Source organism: Plectropomus leopardus, chromosome 24, assembly GCF_008729295.1.
Source record: "Plectropomus leopardus isolate mb chromosome 24, YSFRI_Pleo_2.0, whole genome shotgun sequence".
Classification (NCBI taxonomy): Eukaryota; Metazoa; Chordata; class Actinopteri; order Perciformes; family Serranidae; genus Plectropomus; species Plectropomus leopardus.
The window spans coordinates 10,488,475-10,512,622 of record NC_056486.1 but is presented as its reverse complement, the minus strand read 5'-3'; the positions used below and the strand labels follow the sequence as shown (position 1 = coordinate 10,512,622).

Here is a 24,148-nt window from a genome sequence, read left to right as displayed (position 1 = left end):
GGAGGGGCGTAGGACAGAGAACAGCTGCAGGAGGAGACTGTATTTTCAAAGTCTGCAATTCTTTAATTTTGCCTTTTTTCCAGATTTCTGCCTACCCCAGTTTTAACACCAGATAATACAAATACCCTGCTCTAATTCATTTACAAAAAGTGCAAAAAAAACCCTGGTATTATTTTAAGACTGACATCTGTTAGCAACAAGTTTGGCATTTATGTGTCTGCAGACACTCATTGCTTTACAGACAACTGCTTGGATAGGATAGTCAGCACAGGCAATTGGAGGACATGTAAAAAAAAAAATAGAGAGGAGCTAGTCCCTCATTGTCTTTAAAAGCCTCTAAACATGAATTTTAAGCAAAGCCAGCCTGATAAAGCATTAGGAATGATTTGCCTTCTTGACATTTTCAGCGCCTTTGCATGTGATGAATCTGGCTTATGTTGACTTAAAAGGTTGCCTGTGTATCATTCTTCTAATCCTCATAATACTGGAAAACAAATTCCTTCCAAGACAGGAGCTGAGCGATCAATCCTGAGTGTTATATGTTATCCCTGATGGTATTCCATTAGTACAATGCTTTGACACCATAAGAAGAATATATAACACGTCACTACAAGTGGGACAAATGCATGGCTGCCTCAAGGGGGGATTAAACGTTTACGCACTGGCAACCATGAGGTGCTGTAACGCATCTCCCTTGCTTTCTTCCTGGCTCAGTCTTGCCGTCCTCTCCAACCCTGTGTGTCTCCAGTCTGCTAACCTAGAATCTGAAATATTTATCTGCCCTGGCAGGAATGGTGAAAGCCCACATTTGTTTATCATCTGCAGATGAAGAGCATCTTGAAGGGGCATAATCCTCTATTAGCACAAATGAATTTTATTCTGGAGCTGCCTCTTTGTCATATTTTAACAGCATTCTTGTACCAGATTCTTATAAATGTTGAGGATTGATGAGACAGGAAGAACAGCCTGGCTGGCAGTCTACTAGACTCTGTGGTGTGAACTCTTACGCCTTTACCTGCCGCTTTTTGTTATAACGTGGTGGTTTTAGGTTTCCCAGAGAACAGACTTCATATATTTACAACCAACAAATGCTGCCTAAATGAATTTCTTACCTTATAAAGCCTCCACAAAGTGGATTACCATGCCTGACTTCTGCTTAGACACATTTCCCAATGCAAACTATACTCCCTGTTGAAGCTTGTCAAGTCACAGTGCACACTCCAGACTAACCTTGCTAGATTACTAGATTTTTGCTGCTTGTTCATGGAATGTTGAGCATCAACAGAAACTTTGCAGACGTGTTCATATGCCTTGAGCACACCCACATACTCATATGTACAAGCTGGGCTGGGAAACCAAGTAACAATCTGATCAATCAAAGAGCCATGACATTTTACACAATGATGCCATTTAAGATTTTTTTTTTTTTTTTTTTTTGCAAAGGCATTTTCATTTAAGAAAGCACTTTGAGCTGTCTGATTTCCTGACATCGTCACCAGAGTGCTTACTAGCTGTAATACTAACTTGATAAACTGATTGTTGACATGATGAATAGATTAGTCCATCAAAAGAAAATGAATTATCAATTGTTTAAGTAATTTTTCAAGCAAACATTCAAGGGTTTTGGTTGCTATGAAATGAATATTCACTGGATTTTCTATCACATTAAACTAAATATCTTTGGGTTTACGCGTGTTGGTTGGGAAAAGCAAGCTTTACGAATTTTTCGCACTGCAACCAACATTTATTGTCATGATCCATTATTCTACTGATCATTTTCTCCATTCGTTATTTGGTCTAAAAAAAGTTCAAGATTGTATAGATTTCTCAATCGTGAGGCTTTACAGATTGTCTTTGAAATGTGACCTTTACATAAAGCTGCCTACCCCTAAATGTTATTAGTTTCATTCTTAAATCCAGTCACGTCACCTATTCTGGAGGCAGTGAACTGGGTTTTCCCAGCCTAGTCATTAGAAGAAAATATGGCCGCTGAATGATTCTGCAAACCAAGAATATGTTACATTTGCATGTTTCGCACCTATCATATCAACATTTCCGAAAGTGACATAGCATATGAGCTAACATTTCCATTGTTTGAGACTAACAAACAACAAAACCAGGCTTGATTTAGTGAGTGATTTCTGTTTTGTCAGTGTCTTGTTATGCACCCAACGTGGATGTTTTGGTGTAATCTGTTGCTGTTTTTCCAGCAGATTTTTAGTCACCAAAAGTGGATATTCTGTAGAGGTGCCTTGTTGTTATTCTAGTAGCATTAGGTTACAAACGTGGCTGTTTTGGGATTGTGGATGACAGACCACTTTCTGAGACCAACAACAAAAGTGGTTGTGATTTAGCTAGATATCTCTGTTTCTTCAACACATTTTTATGCACCAAACTTTAGTGCTGTGTAGCCACCTGTTGCTCTTTATTCAGCGGCTTTTTAGGTATCACCCATGGATGTTTGTAGCAACCTGTCACAGTTTTTCCAGCAGCTTATTAGGCTTCAAACGTGGGTGATTTGTCATCTGTCGCTGTTTTTCCAGTGGCTTTAATGCCATGAACAGTGGTTGTTTTTTTAAAGATACATTGCTGCTTTGCCAACGGGGATTCGGCCCCCAAAAGCAAGTATTTTAAGCCAAAGCATGATCTTTTTCCTAAACATAACCAAGCTTTTTGTGTCAAAACCAAAACACAGATTAACAACAGCGTTGTTGAATTGTAAAGTTTCAACATACCTACTACATAATACTGTACAAATTTAATGCATCTGTGGTTTGCCAATATGTTCCGTGCCAAATTTTTCTGACAACTGGATTGGATTTTTGTCATATATTTATTGGGTATACGAAAGCAGTCCAGAACTTGAACAAACAAATAAGAGTCCAGATACATCAGATGTCATTTCTCTAAAAATATGACATGCACTGTCATGGAGAACTGCATCAAGAACAATTTGGCCAGTGCACTGAAGCCTCATCAGCTGGTGTCAGATGGATTTTAGACACCATCACAGTGGGCCATGTGGCAGCAACTTTCGCACCGCACAGCCACGCTACAAAGCACAAATCCAGACCGCAACGTGCCGCCAGCCATGCCAAAGACAATTGTATTGTTTTCCAATCAATGCTTGTAGCTTTATGAGGGCTTCCAGCCACAGAAACATTGCTCATAAAGCGGAGACAGACCGCTGGAGCGGTGAGCGGAGGATTCCTCACCACCGGGGAGGAGGAGAAGAGGGGGAGGGATGGAAACAGAAGGAGGGGACAGAGGAGAGAGGGCGGATGATAAAACACTAGCATGTGTGCATGTTTAAATCTGTAACACAAACCAACTCCATTCCCACATTTGAATGAACCTGTTCTACAATCTGTTGCTTCCTTGGACCCTAAAAGTGCTCTAATCTTTGTCAGAAATATGCCAAACAGCCAAATATGAGTTTTAAAGTGCTGAGAGTTTTGTTTTGAAGGTTTAGTTCTCATTGGTCCTCGCGGCCTTGAACCATACCTAGTTGTTTTGCCCTGATGTGACCACCGAGCTTTGAGGTATAGAGTGTCAAACAAAACACCTGCGGCTAGCAGCACTCCTCTGTGTCTTTACTGAGCAGCTTTTAGTGCAAAAGTCTCCTCTTCAAACCAGGAAACGTGTGGTCTTGTGTGCTTGCATGTGTTCACACTCTATGCACCACATGTCACTTAAAACGCTCCATCACTGGAAGTTTTTGCATGTTGAGGCCCCCTTTTCTCTGCTCAAGGCTCAGATTTCAGTTTGAGTCAGTGACATTTTGCAAGGAAGGACTTTGAATTTGTTAAAACTTTATGCTCATATTTATTTGTTTCACATATTAAAATCCATGCAAGATTTGAGTGTAAGGGAGGTGGTGGCTGCCTGATATTAAAATGATTTATTGCTCACAAAATACAGAAAAGACCAGAAATTTTGCAATGCCACTTTTTATGCATACTATTAGTTCAATAGAAAGGCAGAGAGCTTTTAATTAAATATGCAAAGCTGTCTAAAAGTCTCCTTAATGCAGGAAATAAAAGTCTCTCTCTCTGTGTGTGTTCCTCTCACAAGCACACACACAAATACACGCCAAACGTGCAGTCGCGTGTTCGCGACAGCAGAAGATGTAAAAGCTCAAGCCGCCTTATCAGCACACGTCCCAGTCATTCTAATTAATTTATGGCCAATAAACCAAGTACTTACAAGATAGGAATTCTGCCTGTCGAGGAACACGGAGTCTCCCATGGTCCCGAATAAATATCCACATATAGTAAACCAAAAATGTAGATGCAACAAATGGTATCCCGTTAGAAAATAAGTCCGGAAAAAGTGTGTGTGCGCGTCGGAGCGGAGCGGAGAAAAAGAGTCTCCACGAATCACTTGTGTCTTCTCCCTCCCTTACATGCACAGACCTCGGACCTTGTAATTTATTTTTTTACAGCAAGTCGCCGCAGCTTTTAAGAGCTGGTGTCTTTACGCCAGTCAGAAGCGCGTGTCAAAAAACCATCTGTGCCAGACAGCACACCATAGTGCGTAATGCGTAACGGATCCATACTGCGCGCTCCGTGTACTCTGGTAAAGACAGATGCTGAACCAAAACGAGGAGAGGGAGAGTGAGCGCTGTTAGGTCAGCGACAGTATGAGTCGATACTTCCGGTAGAGATTTTCAAAATATAATCAGCATGAGTTTGGGATGTATTTCTACCCAATTACGAGCAGTTAGGATGGCAACTACGTTAATAAATGAAACAAATGTCTTGAGATATATATATTTTTTTGTTTTGTTTTGTTTTGTTTTCTTTGTTTATATTTTTTTTAAATATTTTTTTAATTAAGAAATTATGTTGAACATAAAGAAAAAATAACATAATGGCATAAGTGTAATAATAATAATGATGTTATTATTATTGTTGTTTTAATAATAATAACAATAATAATAACAATAATAATTTGCATTACAAAAAGTGAACTTTGACCATCACCCAGATGCTTATATCTTCAATTTCGAACCTGTTTGTTCACCTCAGCCCTGATTGTATGCATGCATTTTGCATTTACTGCACTTTAGCTACATACTTAAGCATAAGGTATTTGACACTGAAACGCTTAATGTCCCCACCCCTCCCCCCTTTGCCTTTATGAAAAAGGAGGACTGACGGTTGAAGAAGCTGAAGTATCAATGGCAGAGGCTGCTCAAATGTTTTCATCTCAGTGACCCACAAATGGAGCTCCACAGCTGATAATATTTGACTCTGGAGACTCCATATAGGGAGTTTGCAGTTTTTGGATAGTTTATAGTAAAGAGCTTTAACAGTCTTTGCTGTAGGTGGAGACTGACAGATTTGTGTCATTCAGATGAATAACAAAATAAAAAAAAGTAAATGAGTAAATCACATTTATTTTATTCCAGGCTGATTCATGCAGTACCTCAAATTCATGAACTCAACTAATTGAAGAACAATGTAATGTTATGTTATGTGAACTATATCTATCAGGTATCAGACTAAATATTGTCTTAGATTATGGATCTGTTAATATAAAGGCTGCATTTCAGTAGTAAGTGCTGTTATTTTTGTTTTACCTTACCAGAGATTTTTTTTGCCTTTCCACACTTAGTCATTATAACCACATTACTGATGATTATTCGTCTTAATCTCATTGTGTAAGTATTTTATGAAATTACCAACTGTCAACCCTGCAATATCATCACAATATTAATAGAAAAATAGGTTTTTAGTAAAAATGCTTTAAATAAAAATCATCGATACCCCGTAGCCCAGTTGCCAGAAAAAAATGTTTGCACTGTAGATTTCTGGAAACAGCAGATAAGTTGCACTTATATGTTTCATATGAATAACGTTTCCTATGTGACGTAGCTGACTTTGGGAGCTGGAGGGAATGGTGGATGGTTTGTCGTCTAGGCGAGACGGCTGCCAAACTGCAGACCACTGTTTGAGATCAAAAAACAACAAACAACAGATTGTTTTTTTCGATGACTTGACTCTGTGTTTCCTTGTGGGATAGTGTCAGAAATAGCTGTTGTTTTTTTTACCAAGACATTGCTGCATTTCTTGCAGAGATAGTGTAAAAAAAAAAAGAAGAAGTGATTTCTTTCTGAAACATCAATGTGTTTCCTGCCAAGATGGTGCCACAAAAGCTTTTTATGCCCAACCTCACATTAACCACAGCAGTGTCAAAACCTAAAGTTTTAAAATGTAGCTTCTCCGTAGGTTGCATAAGCATACAACGCCAACATGTTTTCAGGGAATTGGTTTGCACCTATCCTAAGTTTAACTCTTTTTATATATCCTGTGAGAAGGGTAATTACAGCTATCATCACTGGGAATATATAGAAATGCATCACAGTGAAGCTAAAAACAAGTCAATTTATCATGACTTTTGGAAAGATAATATTTTGGAGATACAAGGTTTCTTCCCACTATTACAAATAGCTTGCTGTAGGCCTAATTACTGTAGCCAATAAATCCTAGTGGACATAATGTTCTGGATAAACTGCAGAACTAAAACTCTGATCGTTTGCTTCCATTGTAAAAATTATTTCTAATAACGAGCATTCCCTTTTTTAAAAACATGCTCTTATGAGCAACCATGAAAGGCCTGTCCACCACTGGAAGATTCAAAACTGGAGGGGGAGGCTTGTCTGGGTTTGTGTAATACTTAATGCAGAACCAGCATTGGGCAATCCGCATCTAAAAACTCTGTCTGCATCCAACCTCATAAAAAACAGAAGCATGCAAAACAAATAGAGCACAAGGCGGTTTTATCGAGGACACAGTGGCCGGAGAATATGAGCTGACCTCATAACACACACTTAGTGAGAGTTAATGAAAACCATTTGTTTTGCTGTGCAGGAGTGGGTTTATTGAGAAGGACTTATTCTTCTCTCTAATTTTAAACAATATGTGTGAATGAGTGAGTGAGTTAATGAGTGGAGAAAGACACTAAATTCCTTTCTTCTTATCAGATAGTGCCGAAGCCATTTAAAGAATGCTGAGGCATTAGGAGAGACACTTACTTTACTCTGAAATCTGGAGATAACAGATAAACAACTGAGGACTGACTCGTGCTGCGTGTAGTGCAAGTGTGTATCTCACACAGGCATCATCACAACCGTGCAGTGTTATAAAGTTACGAGCGACAGAAAACCTGTTCTTGGAGAGAATAGCCCTTTGAAAGACTGACCGCTTATCAGATCTTGTCTAAATGAGGTTGGTCAAACATTCGAGGTGTTGTTTAAAGTTACTCAATACAGAAAAATTTCATTGCATGAATTTGGGACAGAAGGTGGAGTCCTTAATCCCTGAAATCCCAAATATTTTTGCAGAAGTTATGTCTCATTTAATGTTATCTTCAGTAGTTTTTGGTGTTGTGACATAATTTTCTGAGAGAGTGACCTACTTTGAACCTGATCAGATTCCAAACCCATCATATCCAGTCATGTTTGCATGCATTCATCATTAAAAGTGCATTGTGTAAAATATGACCATGAATTAATCCCGGATTCACGCATAGCATAGCATAGCATAGATGTTACTATTTTTTTCCGTTCATGAAAGTTAACTGTCAAATATTCAGTTTTTCCACTAAGTGCGCTTTGTTTTTATGCTTTTAAGCCTGTTTTTCATCACCAAAAATTTGCATTATTGCAGTTAACCGTTGCTGTTGCACCATGCTAACAAAGCTAGCGGCTAGGGTTCATCTTCAGCCTGTCACGCAAATTTGTTCACATTTGGCTCAAAAAATCCAAGGTATTGATGGCCAAAATGCGAAACTTAAGGCTTCAAAACGGGAGTCCACAATCCAAAGGATAATGTCACAGTGTTAATGTAATTACTCTCACTGCCAAATTGGGGAGACGGAAGTTCTGCACCCTAACTTAAATCACTGTTAATAAAAAATGTCAATGAGGACAGTGTAATATGGTCAAAAGCCCCAGAAAAAAAGTGAGTGGACCTTGCTTGTAATGGGAAATGGATGGTGATGTAATTAACCATAACAAAAAACAAAAGATGCCATAAAAGATAGTCCTAAAAAATTTACATATGAAATACAGCTGCATTCTTGTGGATTATGAATACGGAGGAGAGGAAAGAGGTGTTAAGAGTAATGTCAGCTCTTTTCCCCCCGTAAAACTCCTGACTGAAATTTTGATCGTGAGGATAGAAGCTGTGTTTTATGGTCCTGTAGGAGGAGCCCATTGTCTCCTAAAATGGTGTTTCAATTGTCCCAGTGTGACCATGGCTCACGCACATATATAGTCCACAGAGCCTGTGGGAGAGGGAGGGAAGGCTGGAGAAGAGGGAGTACAAGTAGAAGAGAAGGGAGGAAAGAGGAGAAAAGGGCTGACATGGATGTGTGTTTGTGCATGCACTGCATTTGGCAGGAATCTACTACTGCACGTTAGAACACATATACTTATTTACTCATACTTATATTGTTTATGAAGGCCATTGCAAGGCTGTATGTCTGCACGTCCCCTCAGCTGGCCATCACTTCTCATATCATCTTGAAATTGTTAAAAAGATGCTGAAATGAGGCCCCCGTATGATCGTATATCAATTTCAAAGCGCACTCAGGATTTTCCACTGTTGAATTTGGCACAGTCTGTTTATGCTGATATATCGCATCCCTGCTATAAAGTGTCGATATGGACAAGAAGCAGCCTGGAGTTTGGACACCATAAGTGACAGCGAGGCGTAGTTCCAGTAATTTGAATCTACATTTCTTTATTTTTTTTCTTTGTTATCCTAAATAACCGTAAATACATAATGCTAAATCACCACCTTTATATGAACAGTGTGAGATTTCCAATATTATTTTACAGCAAACATTATTAGACCAGCCTATAATTCCAGAGCTGTATGGTCAAGGCGGGCTGCTTAACGCTAATGTTTACATCGTTCAGGCGGGAAGTGCAGCACCCTCCTTCCAAAGGCTGAATGCCTGGGTTGTGAAATCACCCCATCGAGTGGAAAGTATTCTGTTAAAGTGCTTTAAGACGATCCAGTAAATGACAGAGAAAAATCCTGCAAGGACTTCGATCTGTTTAATAAACACTCACAAAATAGATGTCGCAACAACCAGATCGAAGTAGTTGGTTGTGTTGCATCACATGCACAACATCGCCTCACTCTCAGAGGACACTGGGGGAGCAGAGGGATCAGGAATCATGTCTCATTGTAGTTCATAACTCAAAGCAACTATTGGAAAGGTTATTATCAAATACCTGCTAGAAGTATGAACTGGCAACATGATTTCTCCAGATTATACCATCATTTTTTTCCATATATTTTTTTAATTTTTTTTGTCATCAAGCTTCTGGAACCAAATATTTCCCATAGATGGGCCGATTACTTTTGCTGTTCGCGTTTTATGCCTTACAGCCATGACTGGAGGCATTTTGTTTCTCTCATACCTATGTCCATTCATCACATTGTTTTAAATGCAATCTCAAAAACAACTAAAAGGAAATTCCTTAAATTTGGCATCAGGGTCCAGTCGGACTTGATGAGCGGACTACATTTTTGTGGTCAAAGGTCCAGGTCACCGTGACATCATGTCTGTCTCGTTCTCATGAATGTGATATCTCTAGAGTGTCTTGAAGGACTTTAATTACATATGGAACAAATGTCTCAATGATGACCTGGTTAGGATTTGGTGGTCAAAGGTCACTTTGACCTCACAAAACACATTTTGGCCAAATAACCCTGAAATAATACCGTAATTATAACAAAGATTTACATACATTGCTAAAAGTATAAAAGGATAAAGTGATGGCATTTTATAGACAAAAAGTCAAAGGTCAGCTTTACTGTGACATTGCAATGTTCAGTTAAAAACACTTTTCTGAACAAAGAGGGAGACATTTAGTCAAATACTGAATAAGTGACATTAATCTTAAATGTCCACCTTGAAACTGTGCTGATGCACACCAAGGCTGCAACTTGACACGTTGGCAATGGCATACAACTGTGATGTCTAGTTGGCGTTGTCTTATATTTTAAAATATAACTTCAAATCTACAGTCATTTTTTTGAGTACTCTTAAAGTAATTTTTTAGAAGTATCTGAAAAAGATTCCTTTTATTTAAAGTAATTCACAAGAATTCTCATAACATATTTCGAAAGTCTTATTAAATGTGATCCTCTGTCAGTTTCTTATTCGACACAGCTGCCCAAATTTAAGGAAAAAATAAATAAACAAGAAAATAAATATCAGACAATCATACAGCTGATTGAAAAGGACAACAGAGCAAAACAATGGAGTGTTTTCCTGTTCATTAGCTGGCTGTCTTTGTGTTTTATCTCTCTTTTTTTCACATGATGAACTTTGACCTCAGTTTCACAAGACAACCCAAAGAATGGATGTAAGAAAATGAGAGAGAGGGGAGAGGGTGGGGGGAATGGTAAAAACTGGGCACACATAAACGAATTTACAGCAGGAGCTGCACAAAGCAGCTCTGGGGGATGACCTCAGAACTTGGGAATGTGAGAGTGTGTTTGTGTGAGTTAAAGAGAGAGAGAGAGAGAGAGAGAGACTGCTTCACTCCTTCACTTGGGAGGTAAATACAGAAGAAACACATAGGCAAACAAATATACTAACGAATTATGTCTTGTCTAGGGTTTGAGACCGTAATCGCCCTCTAGAGATGACCGTCGTCCAGCAAATAATATGTTTTTTAGAGGAACTGATCACTCAACATCCACCAAACACAAGACACACACACTCACACACACACAACGTGACGACAGCGTGGGTCTGGATTCAATCTGGACGCTTCTATCAACAGGCCAACCCAGTTGTCCTAAATCTCTATACTCTGTCCTGAGGGCCAATAGATGGGGAGGAGAGGAAAGGGGGGCTTGGGGGGGGTGTAAGCAAAGAATTTTGGGTACTAGCCCGGCGTGGCTATATGGCTTTCATCTCCATACCACCTCCATTAGAGCGTGCTTAAAGCGGCTGGCAGGTCAGGACTGTTCTGCAGAGGGAATGCTCGGCCCTGACCTGAGGGCTACTACATTTTGCAAGATAGAAAAATATGTTTCGCAAGAGGAAACATTCAGAATGTGAAAATATCCAAGTAGAGAGGTGCACTCTGTTGAATTTCTGGATGCAATTTGGAAACACACACACACCACCTGCATACCTTGTGAGGAATATGTAATTCTGAGGACTTAATGGTGATTGTATTGTGCAATTTTGTAAATTGCTTTCCTAGAATAGAGTTCCCATCTTAAGTAGATTCCACACGCTCCACTTTCTGTGAAAGACTTAACTCCTTTTGCACATAGACTGTATGAAATAATGAATGTAGCTGCCATGATGCTTCCATTGTTTTGTGGCCTCCCATTTTGAAGCCTCGACTTTAGAATTTTGTGTTGTTTAGCTACTCTTGTACCAGGCTGTAAATGTTTTTAATTGTGCTGTAAATTTGGACATTTTAACATGAGACCCTGTGGGGATTGACTCGCTCTTGGAGTCAGCCTGAAGTAGCTATTTGGGGAACTGCAGTTTTATCACTTTTCTATTGTCTTCATTTTTCGGTCTCTGAGGTTGCAATGTAGTATTGGAATTATACTGAGTCATGCTCGGAGGTGTGCACCTCCAATTGAATTAGTTGTTGCCACACCCATAGGTGGGACTATGACTAGGCGTTAGTGTAAATGGATGTATTAATTTTTTACATGCACAGGACCAGCAAGGCTTGATCATCAGTATTGTACAAAGTATCCAACATCAACTCCCCCAGCATTTGAAGAATAAATTCAAAATTGCATTTAAAAATCTCATTTAAGGAACCAGATGGAGAAACAATAGGTCTGCCTTTAACGGCAAGAACAAGCAATTCACTTAGAGCGCTTTGTCAAAAATTCATTTCGTAATCCTACATCATGATTCATTTTTGTAGCTGCAGATTAATACTTGATTAAAATCAAGTGTTGGGTTAGGAATTAGGTTTGAAAAAGGAAATCAAAAAACTCTCCAAGCCTCTGCATACTTTCTTATTGTAGTTTGAATGTTGTTTGCCCATAGTTCATTCCGTTACAACAAGCTTTCCAAACATCAGGAACCACATGTTATCTCATGTCAACATTCATTCTCTTATACAAATGCTTTAGTTTCTGTTTTGGGTCATTTCCTATAGTTGGTTTGGCGATTGTTTGTGTGGGAGAAAGCACATGCACACTGACGTCTAGATGACAGTTTTCTTTATAAGAACATAGATAATGAAATGTTTATTTTCTCAGCCAAAGCAGACAGTAAATGTGTTCTTGGTCTTGTTCCAGTTAAAATATAGTCTTTTAAAACCAGCATTGTTGACCCAGTCACCTGATACGTGGACTGAAGGAATTGTTACATGTGTAACAACTTCTACGATATTGATTATAAAGGCAGCACTTCAAGTGAAGTGTTCAATCACACCAGATTCCAGTAGCAAAGTGCTGTTTACGCTTGTAGCAAATAAAATTGAGGTTGTTTTAAAATGGATAAAAGTGCCTTAAGAACATACCAGAGTGTATTTAAATACTTTTCAGTGGCCTGTCACAACTCTCTAGCACAGTATAAAAATATAAAACAGATTTTGGACGAGTCAAGGTGTTTGCATTTTTCTACTCTAGTAGACTCTAGTACCAGCATGTGTTTTTCAGTGTTTCTATGTGTGCTGGTGTTATTCATGTCAGCATGCATACCTCTCAGAGCCTGCATGTTTTCATTACCTGACTTTTAGTGACGTCATTCCCAAGGAAGAAAAGGTTTCAGGTTTTTGTTAGTGAATTCTGCCCATGTGTCTGTCTCTCCACTCATATGTGTATATGTTTATCTGTGTCTGGCCTCATCTGTCTGTCTCTTTGTCCGTCCATACATGTGCTGATCTGACCTTCCACCCTTCTACCCATCTATCCATCTTCCTGCCTGCCGCTCTGTCAGCTTGTTTGCCTGACTGAGAATCTCTTAGTAATGCTGGGTAGGTTTTTTATTTCAGTCAGATGGGCTAAAGCAGCTATGTGGAGTTTTAACTGGTTATGAAATGGTATTGATTTAATGCAGATGCTTCTATATGACCTACTTGAGCAAACAACACCATCAGTAAGAACATTGGCTATTTTCATAGAATTATTCTTAATTAGACGAACGAAAACGGGCAAAATGATTTACGACAAGAAAACACTGGAAACCAACCCTCCATCGCAATATTACTACATTTATATCAGAATTAACACAGCATAAAAGTTCCATGTGGTTGTTTTAAATACACAAATCAAACCAGAGAGAGTCCTTTGCTTGAAATCCTCAACATTGTTAATCTTGTACTGCAGTACAAGACAGTTTAAATTCCTGTGAAAGAAAAAAAATGTGCTTAACTGTTTGTTTGCTTATGTGGCTTCCTTGAGTCAGACTCTGCATGCAGTAAAAGAAACTGTACTTACTGATATGCATCCAGGGAAATAGTGTATTATTTTGATTTTTTAAGTACAACAAGATGAGGAATTAATGAATTAACAGTATAATCTTATCAAAAAGAGCAGTTTGATAATACAGAATCATTATCATCTTCTCTTCTGTCAAAGCTAAAATTGAGCTCATGTGCACCATAAACAAAACCTATTTGTGGCTCAAGTGTGACTGAATGGCCCTGTCATCTGTATAATAAGGGCTGTTTCACATAGAGATACATTGTCTTTCAGCTCCAGCTCCTCCACCTTAATGCACACTCACACTCACACACACTCACACACACACACACAAACACACACACACACACACACAGAGTGTCCTCCACCTCCCACGCCTCCTTAATGTTTTCTGCCACAACAGTTGCCATGGTGTCTCAGCTCACCAGCTGTGCCGGACAGCACAATAACAAGCGTGTGTGTATTTCCGTGATAGTGTTTTCATGTGTTTGTATACCCACGTGTCTAATGTAATATAATAGTTCATTTTAAACTCAGTAATGTACCATGATTCTTCAGAAACACCAATTCTGTATTTCACATGTGGCCACCTATTTGTGTAATGTCAAGTCTGACAAATCTCGTTCTGCCCATTGTAGTTTTGAAAAAACATGCAGCCTCCGATCCTGCCATTCACAATTATTTTCACATCGAGCCAAGCTGTTGAGAAAACACTGCAAAAGGCCGTGGGAAAATAATTGCAGAGATTTCTGTATTTTTTATGTGGCCGGTGCATTTGCTGGCAGCAGGAAAGCAGAAAATAGCCTTTTCTTGTTGCTATAGCGCCACAGTAAAAGTGTTTGGATCATTATAGGTAACGGAGGGAGCAACACGTGATCCATATGGGCTTAGATTAAGGATAAAATGTCACAGAATTGTCTGGGGTCCTAAGATAATTCTTAAAAATACACTAACTCCAAGTCTGAGTTGAAGCCTGGACATGACACTGGGCATGTTCTAGAAAAAACAATTGACCAGAAATTAAGTTGCGTCAAAAAAATAATAATTTTGAGGAGAAAAAAACTTTTTCACTGTTGGGTCTGGATGCAAAATTCTTTTAGTTTCTGATTCACATAACACAGTAAAACAAACCGTAACTCACTTATTTTCTCTCTTTTGCAAACTAAAAGAAACATGGAAGCTTTCCCACAAATTCAGACATTTTTCTTTAATCAGATGTGGCAGTACTTAAAACACCAGCTCCACACCTGTTATAATACGCCAAGAGATCCGCACTAAAAAACAACAAAAACTCCTTTTCACTTTGTCGTCTTTCGTTGTCACCGCCACAGTTCTGCCTGACGCAGAGGGTTTAGACCGGCTCTTGAGTAAACTAAAGGAACAGCCGTTGAGGAGTCTCTCTCTGTTGAGCGAATCTCCAGAGACGCCTGCGAGGAGGGTTTGGAATAGCTTGAATAATAGAATAAAATGTCCACTGAGTGATGTGACGTGACTGTGTTGGCTCAGCCTCCCACTTCAGCTGAAGGATAGCATCTCTCTCAGCACATTTATCCAAACACTTAGCGTGCCTGGGTGTGTAGTCGCACACAAGCTTTTGTGTGTATGAATCTGCCATCATGTTTAAGATCTATTAGCAACCATTCTGGAACATGTGAGAGGTTGCTTTTTCTTGTTTGTTTGTTTTTAACCCATATTTGATAGGGCAGCCCAACTGTAAACGGTGAGAGAGAAAGCAGGGATGACAAGCAGCAAAGGGCTGCAGGCTGGAATCAAACCTGCGCCACTGTGGCAAGGACACATACTTTGTACATGGGGCACCTGCTCTTCCAGTTGAGTTACTGGGTGCCCCGATAGACTGGTTTATGCTTGATATTTTGCATCAGCTTACACACAGACTTTCCTTCTGCTTTTAGGTCAAAATGTTTGACCATACAACACATTAACAATTGTGCAAAGTGTGAAATTGTCAAACAACCCCAGAGGCCTTATAAGCCCCACTGGTCCATTGATTTTTGGTCATTTTCAACCCCCTTGTGGCTGTCCACATGCAGTCCAAAATTTGCCACTGCACAGATTGTATGCATAGCAAGTGCGTCAACAGGATTGTACCACGTATAGTGTCTCGTTCCACACTCCAGTCCCGTTTGGTGGCATAATCACCTCTAGCTGCTTTGCCAAGAAGAATGCTCAATTCTTCTCATCTCTTGCTCCAGTGTATTTTTTTTCTGTGCCTGGTCCCATTCTTATTAAGCCATAGCACATTTTATCCCTTTCTGTTTTTCTTCTTCAGCCATAAACAACAAACACAAAAGCTCTTCTTGCTCCCATGCGGTTGCCATATTCTCTTAATGAGCATGCATTGTTTGTTTTTTTTCCAAATGATTATGGCGGTTGGCAAGCGACATTTTGGCGCATTACGACCACTAACAGAAACAGAGTGTGAATCGGGAAATGCCACAGATGTATTAGTAGACCTGGATACTGACTCATTGAGTCCAGTGAGAACTGCTCGCCTGGTGTATGAGCCCAAAAAGCTTTTAGCTTCCAAGTTTACTTCCATCCCAAGTTCCTGTTTCCCACAGACTTAATATTGTGATGATATTATAGATTTTAACACAGCTTTTTTCTCTGCTCAATTAAAGTTTTACAAAAATAAAACCAAGATCAAAAATTAATTTAAGAAAGAGTCATAAAATGCTTTATGTGCCACAGGGGATTTTTTTCACTTGTCATAGGATCCCTAAGGGCCCTGATACACCAAACTCAGGACATTATATAATCAAAGTATGACAGAGGCCTTGAAGCACAAAACTACAACAAAATCTAGGGACGTCAGTTACATGTCGTTAATGTCTCTCTGGTCTCATGTACACGGGGCAAAGGGCAAGACAAGTTCATGGATTAATGACAGTTTAGTTGTCCACTTTGGAAGAGAAAAATCATTGGGGATAATTTTACACAATTTATCTGAAAATTTACTCTCACTGGGCGGTTAAATTGCCCAGCGAGCCAACAGATCACAACAGTCACTCCGTGTATATTGTGGACAGCGACTGATCCGTGCACACAGGGTGATGGGTGAGTTCTCATTCAATTACCTGCTTTCATGCAAATAAGTTTGCTGAGTGCTGCCAGCTCTTTGTTTGATCCCATGTTTTTTTATGCAAATCCAGTTTAAATAAAATCACACAAGCACCACAAACATAGGGGAGGACTGTATGAAATGAATGGCTGAGTGTAACATCCTCAACTTCCTTTATTATTCTGCTTGTTTTCTATGATAATCAGCTCAATTTAGCAAATGTTTCGCTTGTTTACAGTGCAAATCTAATCGTCTCATGATCTCTCAGCTATCAGGTGATAATCAATACAGGGCAAAGCTTATGGACTTAAAATTATGCAAATAATAATGACGATCGTAGATAAAAGACACCACGATAGAAAAAGTTGAATTATTCCTAAATGCAAGATCTAAAGACTTGGGTGGGACTGACATGTTTTCATCAACCCCTGCCCTTCTCCTCCTCTTCCTCCCTGGAGTTGGATCTCTATTTTTCCCACACCTTCCTTTTTCTTTCTTTGTATTTGAACATGTTTCTTTTTCCTCTGCATCTTATTGCTTTATTGGTTGTGTCTTTGGTACAGTTTGTCCCACCCTTTACCTCATTTCACCCCATCTCGTCTGACAACTGTTCCTTTTATTAGCAGAGCAGAAACAGATATAGTGTGTGTCAGTGTTAATCCGTCACTGTTGCTGTGGTCAGACCTCCTATGGACTGAGAACTCATTTGAACCCTCAGTGCCAAGACAAAATGCATTTTTTTGAAGTATGCATGTATGTATCCATATGTGCATTGCTCCATCTGCTCCTGCGTTCACTGATACTGTGTGTTTGCATAGCTGTATACACAGTGTGTCAGTGTGGCTGTGTGTGATCTGTGCAGCATGTAAGTCACCTGGCCTTAAGCATATCAAACTTTTATCAAAGTCAAACTGAGCAGTTCTTCTCAGTTCAGGGGATAAATATTTAGTCTGCAGTATAAACATAGCAGGCTTCTAGGAATGCTCTGTTCACAAATGACAGCAACACTTTTATCCTCGCACCGATAATACGGGCGAGGGACAAAACTGTTGATTCATCTGAATATGCAACACATGCAGTTATGAAGGTATGCTGCTCTGCTAAACTGGCAGTCTGAAGCCTTTGGAGGCATCCACATATCCTCACTATCATTATTTCTTGTGCTCCATACTAATTTCTCAACATATGTGACTTTAGTATGATTCAGTGTAATACTCAGGGATTGCCATTATCTTTGCAGCGATAAAATGTGAATTTGTAGCAGCTCTAAAGCTAAATGTTTGAGATTCATACATAATGAGTGCTTGAGTGGGGTTTATTTGTGAAGCAAGTAGATTACATGTGAAAAACAGTCTGCAAATCTGAACTAACACCAACTTCTTTATTATTTCCAGTTGTTTTTTTTAGAAACCTAAAAGCTAAACTGACAATTTTAGAGCATCTTGAAATAACAGTCTTAGATTAGGAGATCTCAAAGTTTTGATGACTGCTAACATTTTAGGGCAACAGCACATGATTGAGAGCAGCTAAAGTGCATACGGCATGACTTTTTTCTGAATTTCTTTTATAGATACTAGCACTGAACAGAAAAAGTCAACAGTGATACAGCCTACATAACAGTCATATTAGTTTCTAGTTTCCCATTATTAATACAACAGATTACACACAGTACAGTGTTTAACAGTGACTGTACCACTACTTTGACAAACCACACACAGAACTGCAGTATAACGTAATATTAAAAATTAAAAATTAGGTTATTTCCAAAAATAGCTGGGCACTGTAGTTTTAAGCAAATGCTACTAAAACAGGAGTTAATTTTCGGGACTATCTCCAACTGTGGATGAATACCCACTTTATGCTCCTTTAAGTATGCATGGCAGCAGGACAGTGTGTATGGGATTGACACAAAATAACAGATGAACTTTGGGGTCTGGGGCACAGAGGAATAAGCTGTATCCCGCTGCAGCTATGCAGACAATACTTGTTAGGTTTATTGTTGGTTTTTAATGGGATTTGTTGACATTAGAATAATCTAGAATACTGCTAGCCTTGTTCTTTAACCTCCCAAAAACCTTTGTTTAAAGTATAAAGTCCCAATTTTTCTGCACACACGTCCTCACTCTGCAGTGCTCGTAGGTTTTATGTTCTGAGGGGGTGTTTAATTTCCCAGACACTATTGTCATGTGGTTTAACATGAGCTTCACCAGCAGACTTAGTGTTTGTGTATGTATGTGTGTGTGTTTGGGTAGAGGCATAGGATGAGAAGAATTAGAGGGGAGAAGTGGAAGAAAGACAGGAGGTGGGGGTTGACAGATCCATCCCATCTCTTTTTCTCTCTCTGGAATGCAGCTGGAATCCAAGCTCAACTCCCCTATGGCTCCACTCCCACCACCTCATATCATGCTACACACACACACACACACAAACTGGGTTTGCACTAGTTATTCCCCCTGTTAGGTTATTTTAACCATGGTTGCCTGTTCTAACCTGTCCAGCTGATAAGTAGCCTCATGCACACTCCTTTGTTGTGTGTAGAGAGGGAGTAGTTGTCCAAAGAAATGTGTTAATTGCCTTAAAAGTGTAGTTGGAAACTACAAAAAACCCAACAACTTATAAAGTAACTCATATTTAATGTCACTTTATCCACACAACATGTTCCTCTGCCTCCTCTTAGTTGTTTTAATGGCATACAGTATGCAAGAGTCCTCTGCACATGACTGGAGTCTCAGGAGTCTCTATGGCAGCTATCAATCACTGCTGGTGAATTGAGGTCAAACTGTCAAACTAGGCAGTTGTCACTGCATGCCTAATTCTCGCCTCAAATGTTTTCAGAAACATATATTAGTTTATTGTTTAGCTGTATAATGAGAAACTTTGTGACATGGCCGCCATGTTGAAAACAAAGAACTGTACACCAGCCGGAGCAAACCTTTTCATAGTAGATTCTAGCAAATGCCATTAGAAGCACGATGAGGAGGAGCATCGTGATTTTTTTTCATAGATTATCTCTCTCATGCACTGCTATGTGGACAGTGAAATCAAATATGAAAAAAAAGTCATGTTCATAAAAGTTATCAAGTGTAGCTTTAAAGAGAAGCATGGTTTGAGGTATTTGGGTTCTTCCACACCATCAGCATGAGTCAGCCAGTAACACAGTGGTAGATAAAAAAGGAACAAAGATCTTAAGATGATTGAGGCTTTTTCCCCTAAAACATGACACACTTTCCACAGTTTATGAGTTACAACAATACTGAGATCTATAGAGTGCACACATTTTGCACAGAAATAACGACTAAACATGTGGAGCTGAGTTGGCTAAAAAATGTAAATGTTCCCTGAAAGTGGCACTCTCAGTCAGCCCTGTGCATATCATTTGGAGCCCGTAACATCAAGAAAGGTATGAATGATGTTTAAGGTAGATGATGTTTTGCTCCTCTCAACATCTTTATTGCTATTTTCAACTCTATTTATACTTTCAGTTGATGTTCCTCATGTTTGAAATTTCCATTGCCGAGAACTCGCACTAACTGCGTCAGAGCCTTTGAACATATAAACCATCTCCTAATGCTTATGTTTGAGAAGGATGCTTTCTTTGTTCTCACTCCTACAGCTAGGGTCAGTGGCGTGTTTACATCACCGAGTTGTTGCCATGGCAACAGACAGAACCTCGCAGTCAGAAAGAGGAGAGTCTGCAGAGTTAGATTTGGAAGTCATTGAAAGTAATATGAAACAAAGCAAGTGCAATTGCATTATGTTGCACAGAAATAATTGTCATTGTTCATTTCAATTTCATTATTTCAAACACAAAACAAATGCTTTAAATTTATACTACATTGTTTTATATGGTAAAACTCTATATGTCATCATCATTATTTGATTTTCGAAGTCGATATATATATATGATAAATGGTATTGACCTTAAGAATAATTTAATGTCACTCGGGCACGAGAATGCAGAAGCATGCAAATGAGAAAAATAAATTCTGGCAATCCTTTCTCTAGGTCTGATCTAAATTGTTTGATCTCCCTTGTTTACGACTTAAAAAAGTATTTCACTGCTGGAAAGATGGACTCTTGCAGTAGAAAGATGTAAATACTGGTTAAGGTGGTGCTACATGACCAGAGAAAACAGAGAAAAAGGGCTGTGGCATTCACTTTTGCACCAAACCAGAGTGCACTGCACCGCACTGGACCAATCCTGCTGGTGGGTGACGTAATACAGCATGGCTGGTTTAACACAGGAAACAATATGGCCACTGGCTGGTAACATACAAACAGTTAAACAGTTCACTAAAATACATTTCTTAAACCATTTTAGGCAATAAATAGGCACTGTATTAATAGTGTTTTGCTTCAGAAATTCATCAGCACTACCTTGTTTTACTGTGATGTCTGTATTTTCAGCCTCCATTTTTACATTGTTGTCTCCATTGTTTGGACGCCATCAGTATGGCGTCCAAACAATGCACTGCAAAATGTTTCTGAAGAAATTTTAGGCGGTAGATCGGCGTTACAGTAACAGGTTTATAATTGAGCAGTACTGCCTAGTTTTGGCTTTGAAACTGAGTTTGAGAGAGCCTCTAAACTCCTTGTGTTTATAGAAGTAGTAGTTCAAGAAACAGCCCCAGAGCCAGCAAAAAAAAAAAAAAAAAAGATCTGAAAGATTAGCAAGGACATCTCACCACTGGTTAGATGGTGTGAAGTTTAACACAGTTCATTTACATATAATACATGTTAATAATTATGATAAATAAGTTGTTCCCACAAGACTGCAACTGAGAAAAAGATAATTATCCAGCGCACTCACTTAAGTGCTTTTGGGAGTTAAGAGGCTCTGTATTTGTCACCTTTTCTTTTCAAGTTTAATCTGGCAAAACCATATTTTCACTTGTTAATAAGTCATAAAAACAGGAGAGAAAACAATTCACATCAGACTCTTTTTCTTTTCTAACTTGCCTCTCACAGCCTCTGAACTAGAAACCACACTGTACAGTATACCAGCATCCTTCAGTCCAAATGTACATCCCCAACTAAATCCTGTAAACACACTCAATGAACCAAATCTAAACATCTATTTTGTACTGTTATGACTGCCCGGCATGTTGGCCGTTCAATAGCCTGCACTGTCAGCAGAAAGCAAAATGGAAAGATTTCATAACTTCATAAAGCCAAACAGCATGAAGACATGCAGCTAAACATTAGAAAATACAAAGTTAAGCACACACTGCACATCTACGCACACACACACACACACACACACACACACACACACACACAGTATGAGTGCAGTAAGTCATTTCAGAGCCTATTAAATCTCCATTAACACACAGCCTCCCTGCCAGCCCGAACTAATCCAACCCAGGTGTGTGCGTTTGTGAGTGCTTGTACCCCATCTCTCCACTGCTCCCTCATTCTCTTTCTCTCCCTCTCTCTCTCTTACTGTCTTTATATTCTCCTTTTTTTATATCCTCCTGCACCCAACACAAGTCTCCATTTCCCACGCTCTCCCTTAAACCTGGCAGCTCGGCAAAAGCAAACCTCCTCCAATTAGGTCAAATTAAGGCAAATTGCAGCTCTCAGCGGGAAACCAGACTGACACGCCTCATTGTTAATCTTATTAAGAGCGGGCATCTCTATAGTCACCTAAAGTCTGGAAAAGACAGCCATAGATTTCTCCTCTTTCAGTCGATTGGTCTCTCTTCATCATCAGCTCTGGCTAAGGGCTCTCACTGATTCTTTAAGGAGGTATCTCACATGCTAATTCACACCTGGGCTTCATCCGCAAGGTTTTATTTTTTTTAACCCCTTTATCCTTATTTTAAGTGTCTGAGAGTGAAAAACACACCCAATGAGATGATAAATTCGAAAAGACAAAGCATCTGCTTTCTATTCAGCTGAATAATGAGGCTGAAAGATGGTACACAGTGACAACAGGGTTATAAAATAGACAGAGCCGAACTGAATAGGATAGGATAGAAAGACTTTAGAAAATATCCTTTTTTTTGGGAACAATAAAAGTGAGCGACATTTTTATGCTTTCCCTGGGTTTCCTTTAGCCATGGTGGCCATTGCTGCTGATGTCATCCGCCCGCTTCTTGTGTTTATTGGAAACAAACTGGAGGACATGTAAAATGCATCACTTCCTGCACCAGTGGAATTTTTCCAGGTGGTACCTACTTGATGCCAAGTGGACAAAAAGGTAAAGCCCTTCCTGAGCTGGCATTAGGATGATTTGCCCTTGTGTCTTAATTAAATATTAATTAGCAATTATTTATAGATGGTGGAAAATTTAGATTTATTAAAAAGTAATAGAAGTAGTTATAATAGTTTTAGCGTAATTACATGCTTAAACATTTTATTTTCATCCAGCTTCTCCTCTACAAAAACTCCATTCTTCCAGTCTAAGTCCCCAAAAAGTAGGCCAACACTACTGTTTTTTAATGAGGGGGACTACTGGTTCTCAAAAACTAATATCTTTTAAACACACACTCATTCTTACACACACACATTCATGTTCTGGGAAGGTACTCTGCAGGAGAGAATATGATCTCTGCTTGGAAGTGACGCTGTTCCCTACTAAAGCAGTACAAACACACATTGTTATGTTTGTGTGTGTGTGATTGTGCGTTTGTGTGTGTATATGTGGGTGTTGGTGACAGTACAAACATCTCCACTCCACTGGAGATGTCTTATGAGAATACTTTGCAAGTGTGTAATAATAACAAAGGGAGCCCACATTTACCAGAAGATTTTATTGGTTAAATTGTTTTAACAGTAAGGAGGAAGGGCTGTTAATAGGCGAAATTAGCATGCACTGATTGTGTAAGTGTGGTGAAGACGACAACAGGTCCAGTGAGGTTTATATTTATATGTTTGCGGTCTACAATATATTGTCAGCCTGTGAAATAACCTTTTAAAGTGAACACATTTCAGGGACTGGGACCAAATTCTTGGTTTGTCTCCCTGTCCAATGCATTTTAAACAGTTTTATTTGGCCCCAGTGCTGTGAAATATGCTCTGCCTGCAGCTGGTATCAGCTATTGTGATGTTTTTGTAAGATACTTATGACATAGAGAGGCCGAGGAGACAGATGTGCGCAGCTGTGACTGCCCACAATGCAGCCCACCCACATTTTTACTGTGATTCATCATTTGTGCGGGTGTTTGTGCGAGTGTCCAGACAGCGCTGAATGTTCCCAAAGTCCTTCCAATTCGTGGGGGACTTATTGAAAGCTGTCTAGTACCCCCTGGTGGCAAAAATAATTAATTACACTTATTTTTGCAAGGAAAAGTCACATGCAGTTTACAGAATTACCCACTAGATGATAATATAACCAAGAATTACAGTAGTTATGTAGTAATGTTTTACCAAAAACCCCATAGCCTAAAGTTGAAGCTTGGAAGTTAAAACTGAAGAAATTTCTACTTAAGATCAATGGGAAGTTTGAAGTTAAACACAAAAAATAAATAAAATGGAACCATGGTTAAGTTGCAATTGCTAAAATATAACTGGATGTTGCAGACTTATGCCAGACACACACTGCACTAGAATTTGGCAGATTTTGGTTTTGGATTTTTCAGCACTAGAGCGTGTTTGAATTTCGACCAGATTGTGATATTGATAG

At 39.2% G+C, this 24,148-nt stretch overlaps 1 protein-coding gene across 2 annotated transcripts in view; it reads right to left on the bottom strand.

The window, feature by feature from the left end:
* The window catches only part of LOC121962792 (rho GTPase-activating protein 6-like), an 84,716-nt gene that overhangs the window by 43,371 nt on the left and 17,197 nt on the right, over window positions 1-24,148 (bottom strand). Inside the window, exon 1 of one of the 2 annotated variants that reach the window (XM_042513095.1) lies at window positions 4,207-4,580. The exons of the other annotated variant lie outside the window; for it this stretch is intronic. Coding sequence (XP_042369029.1) covers window positions 4,207-4,248 — 42 coding nt within the window. The 5' untranslated portion in view covers window positions 4,249-4,580. Of the gene's footprint in view, window positions 1-4,206; window positions 4,581-24,148 lie in introns of those variants that run through there. 2 annotated transcript variants of the gene reach the window in all.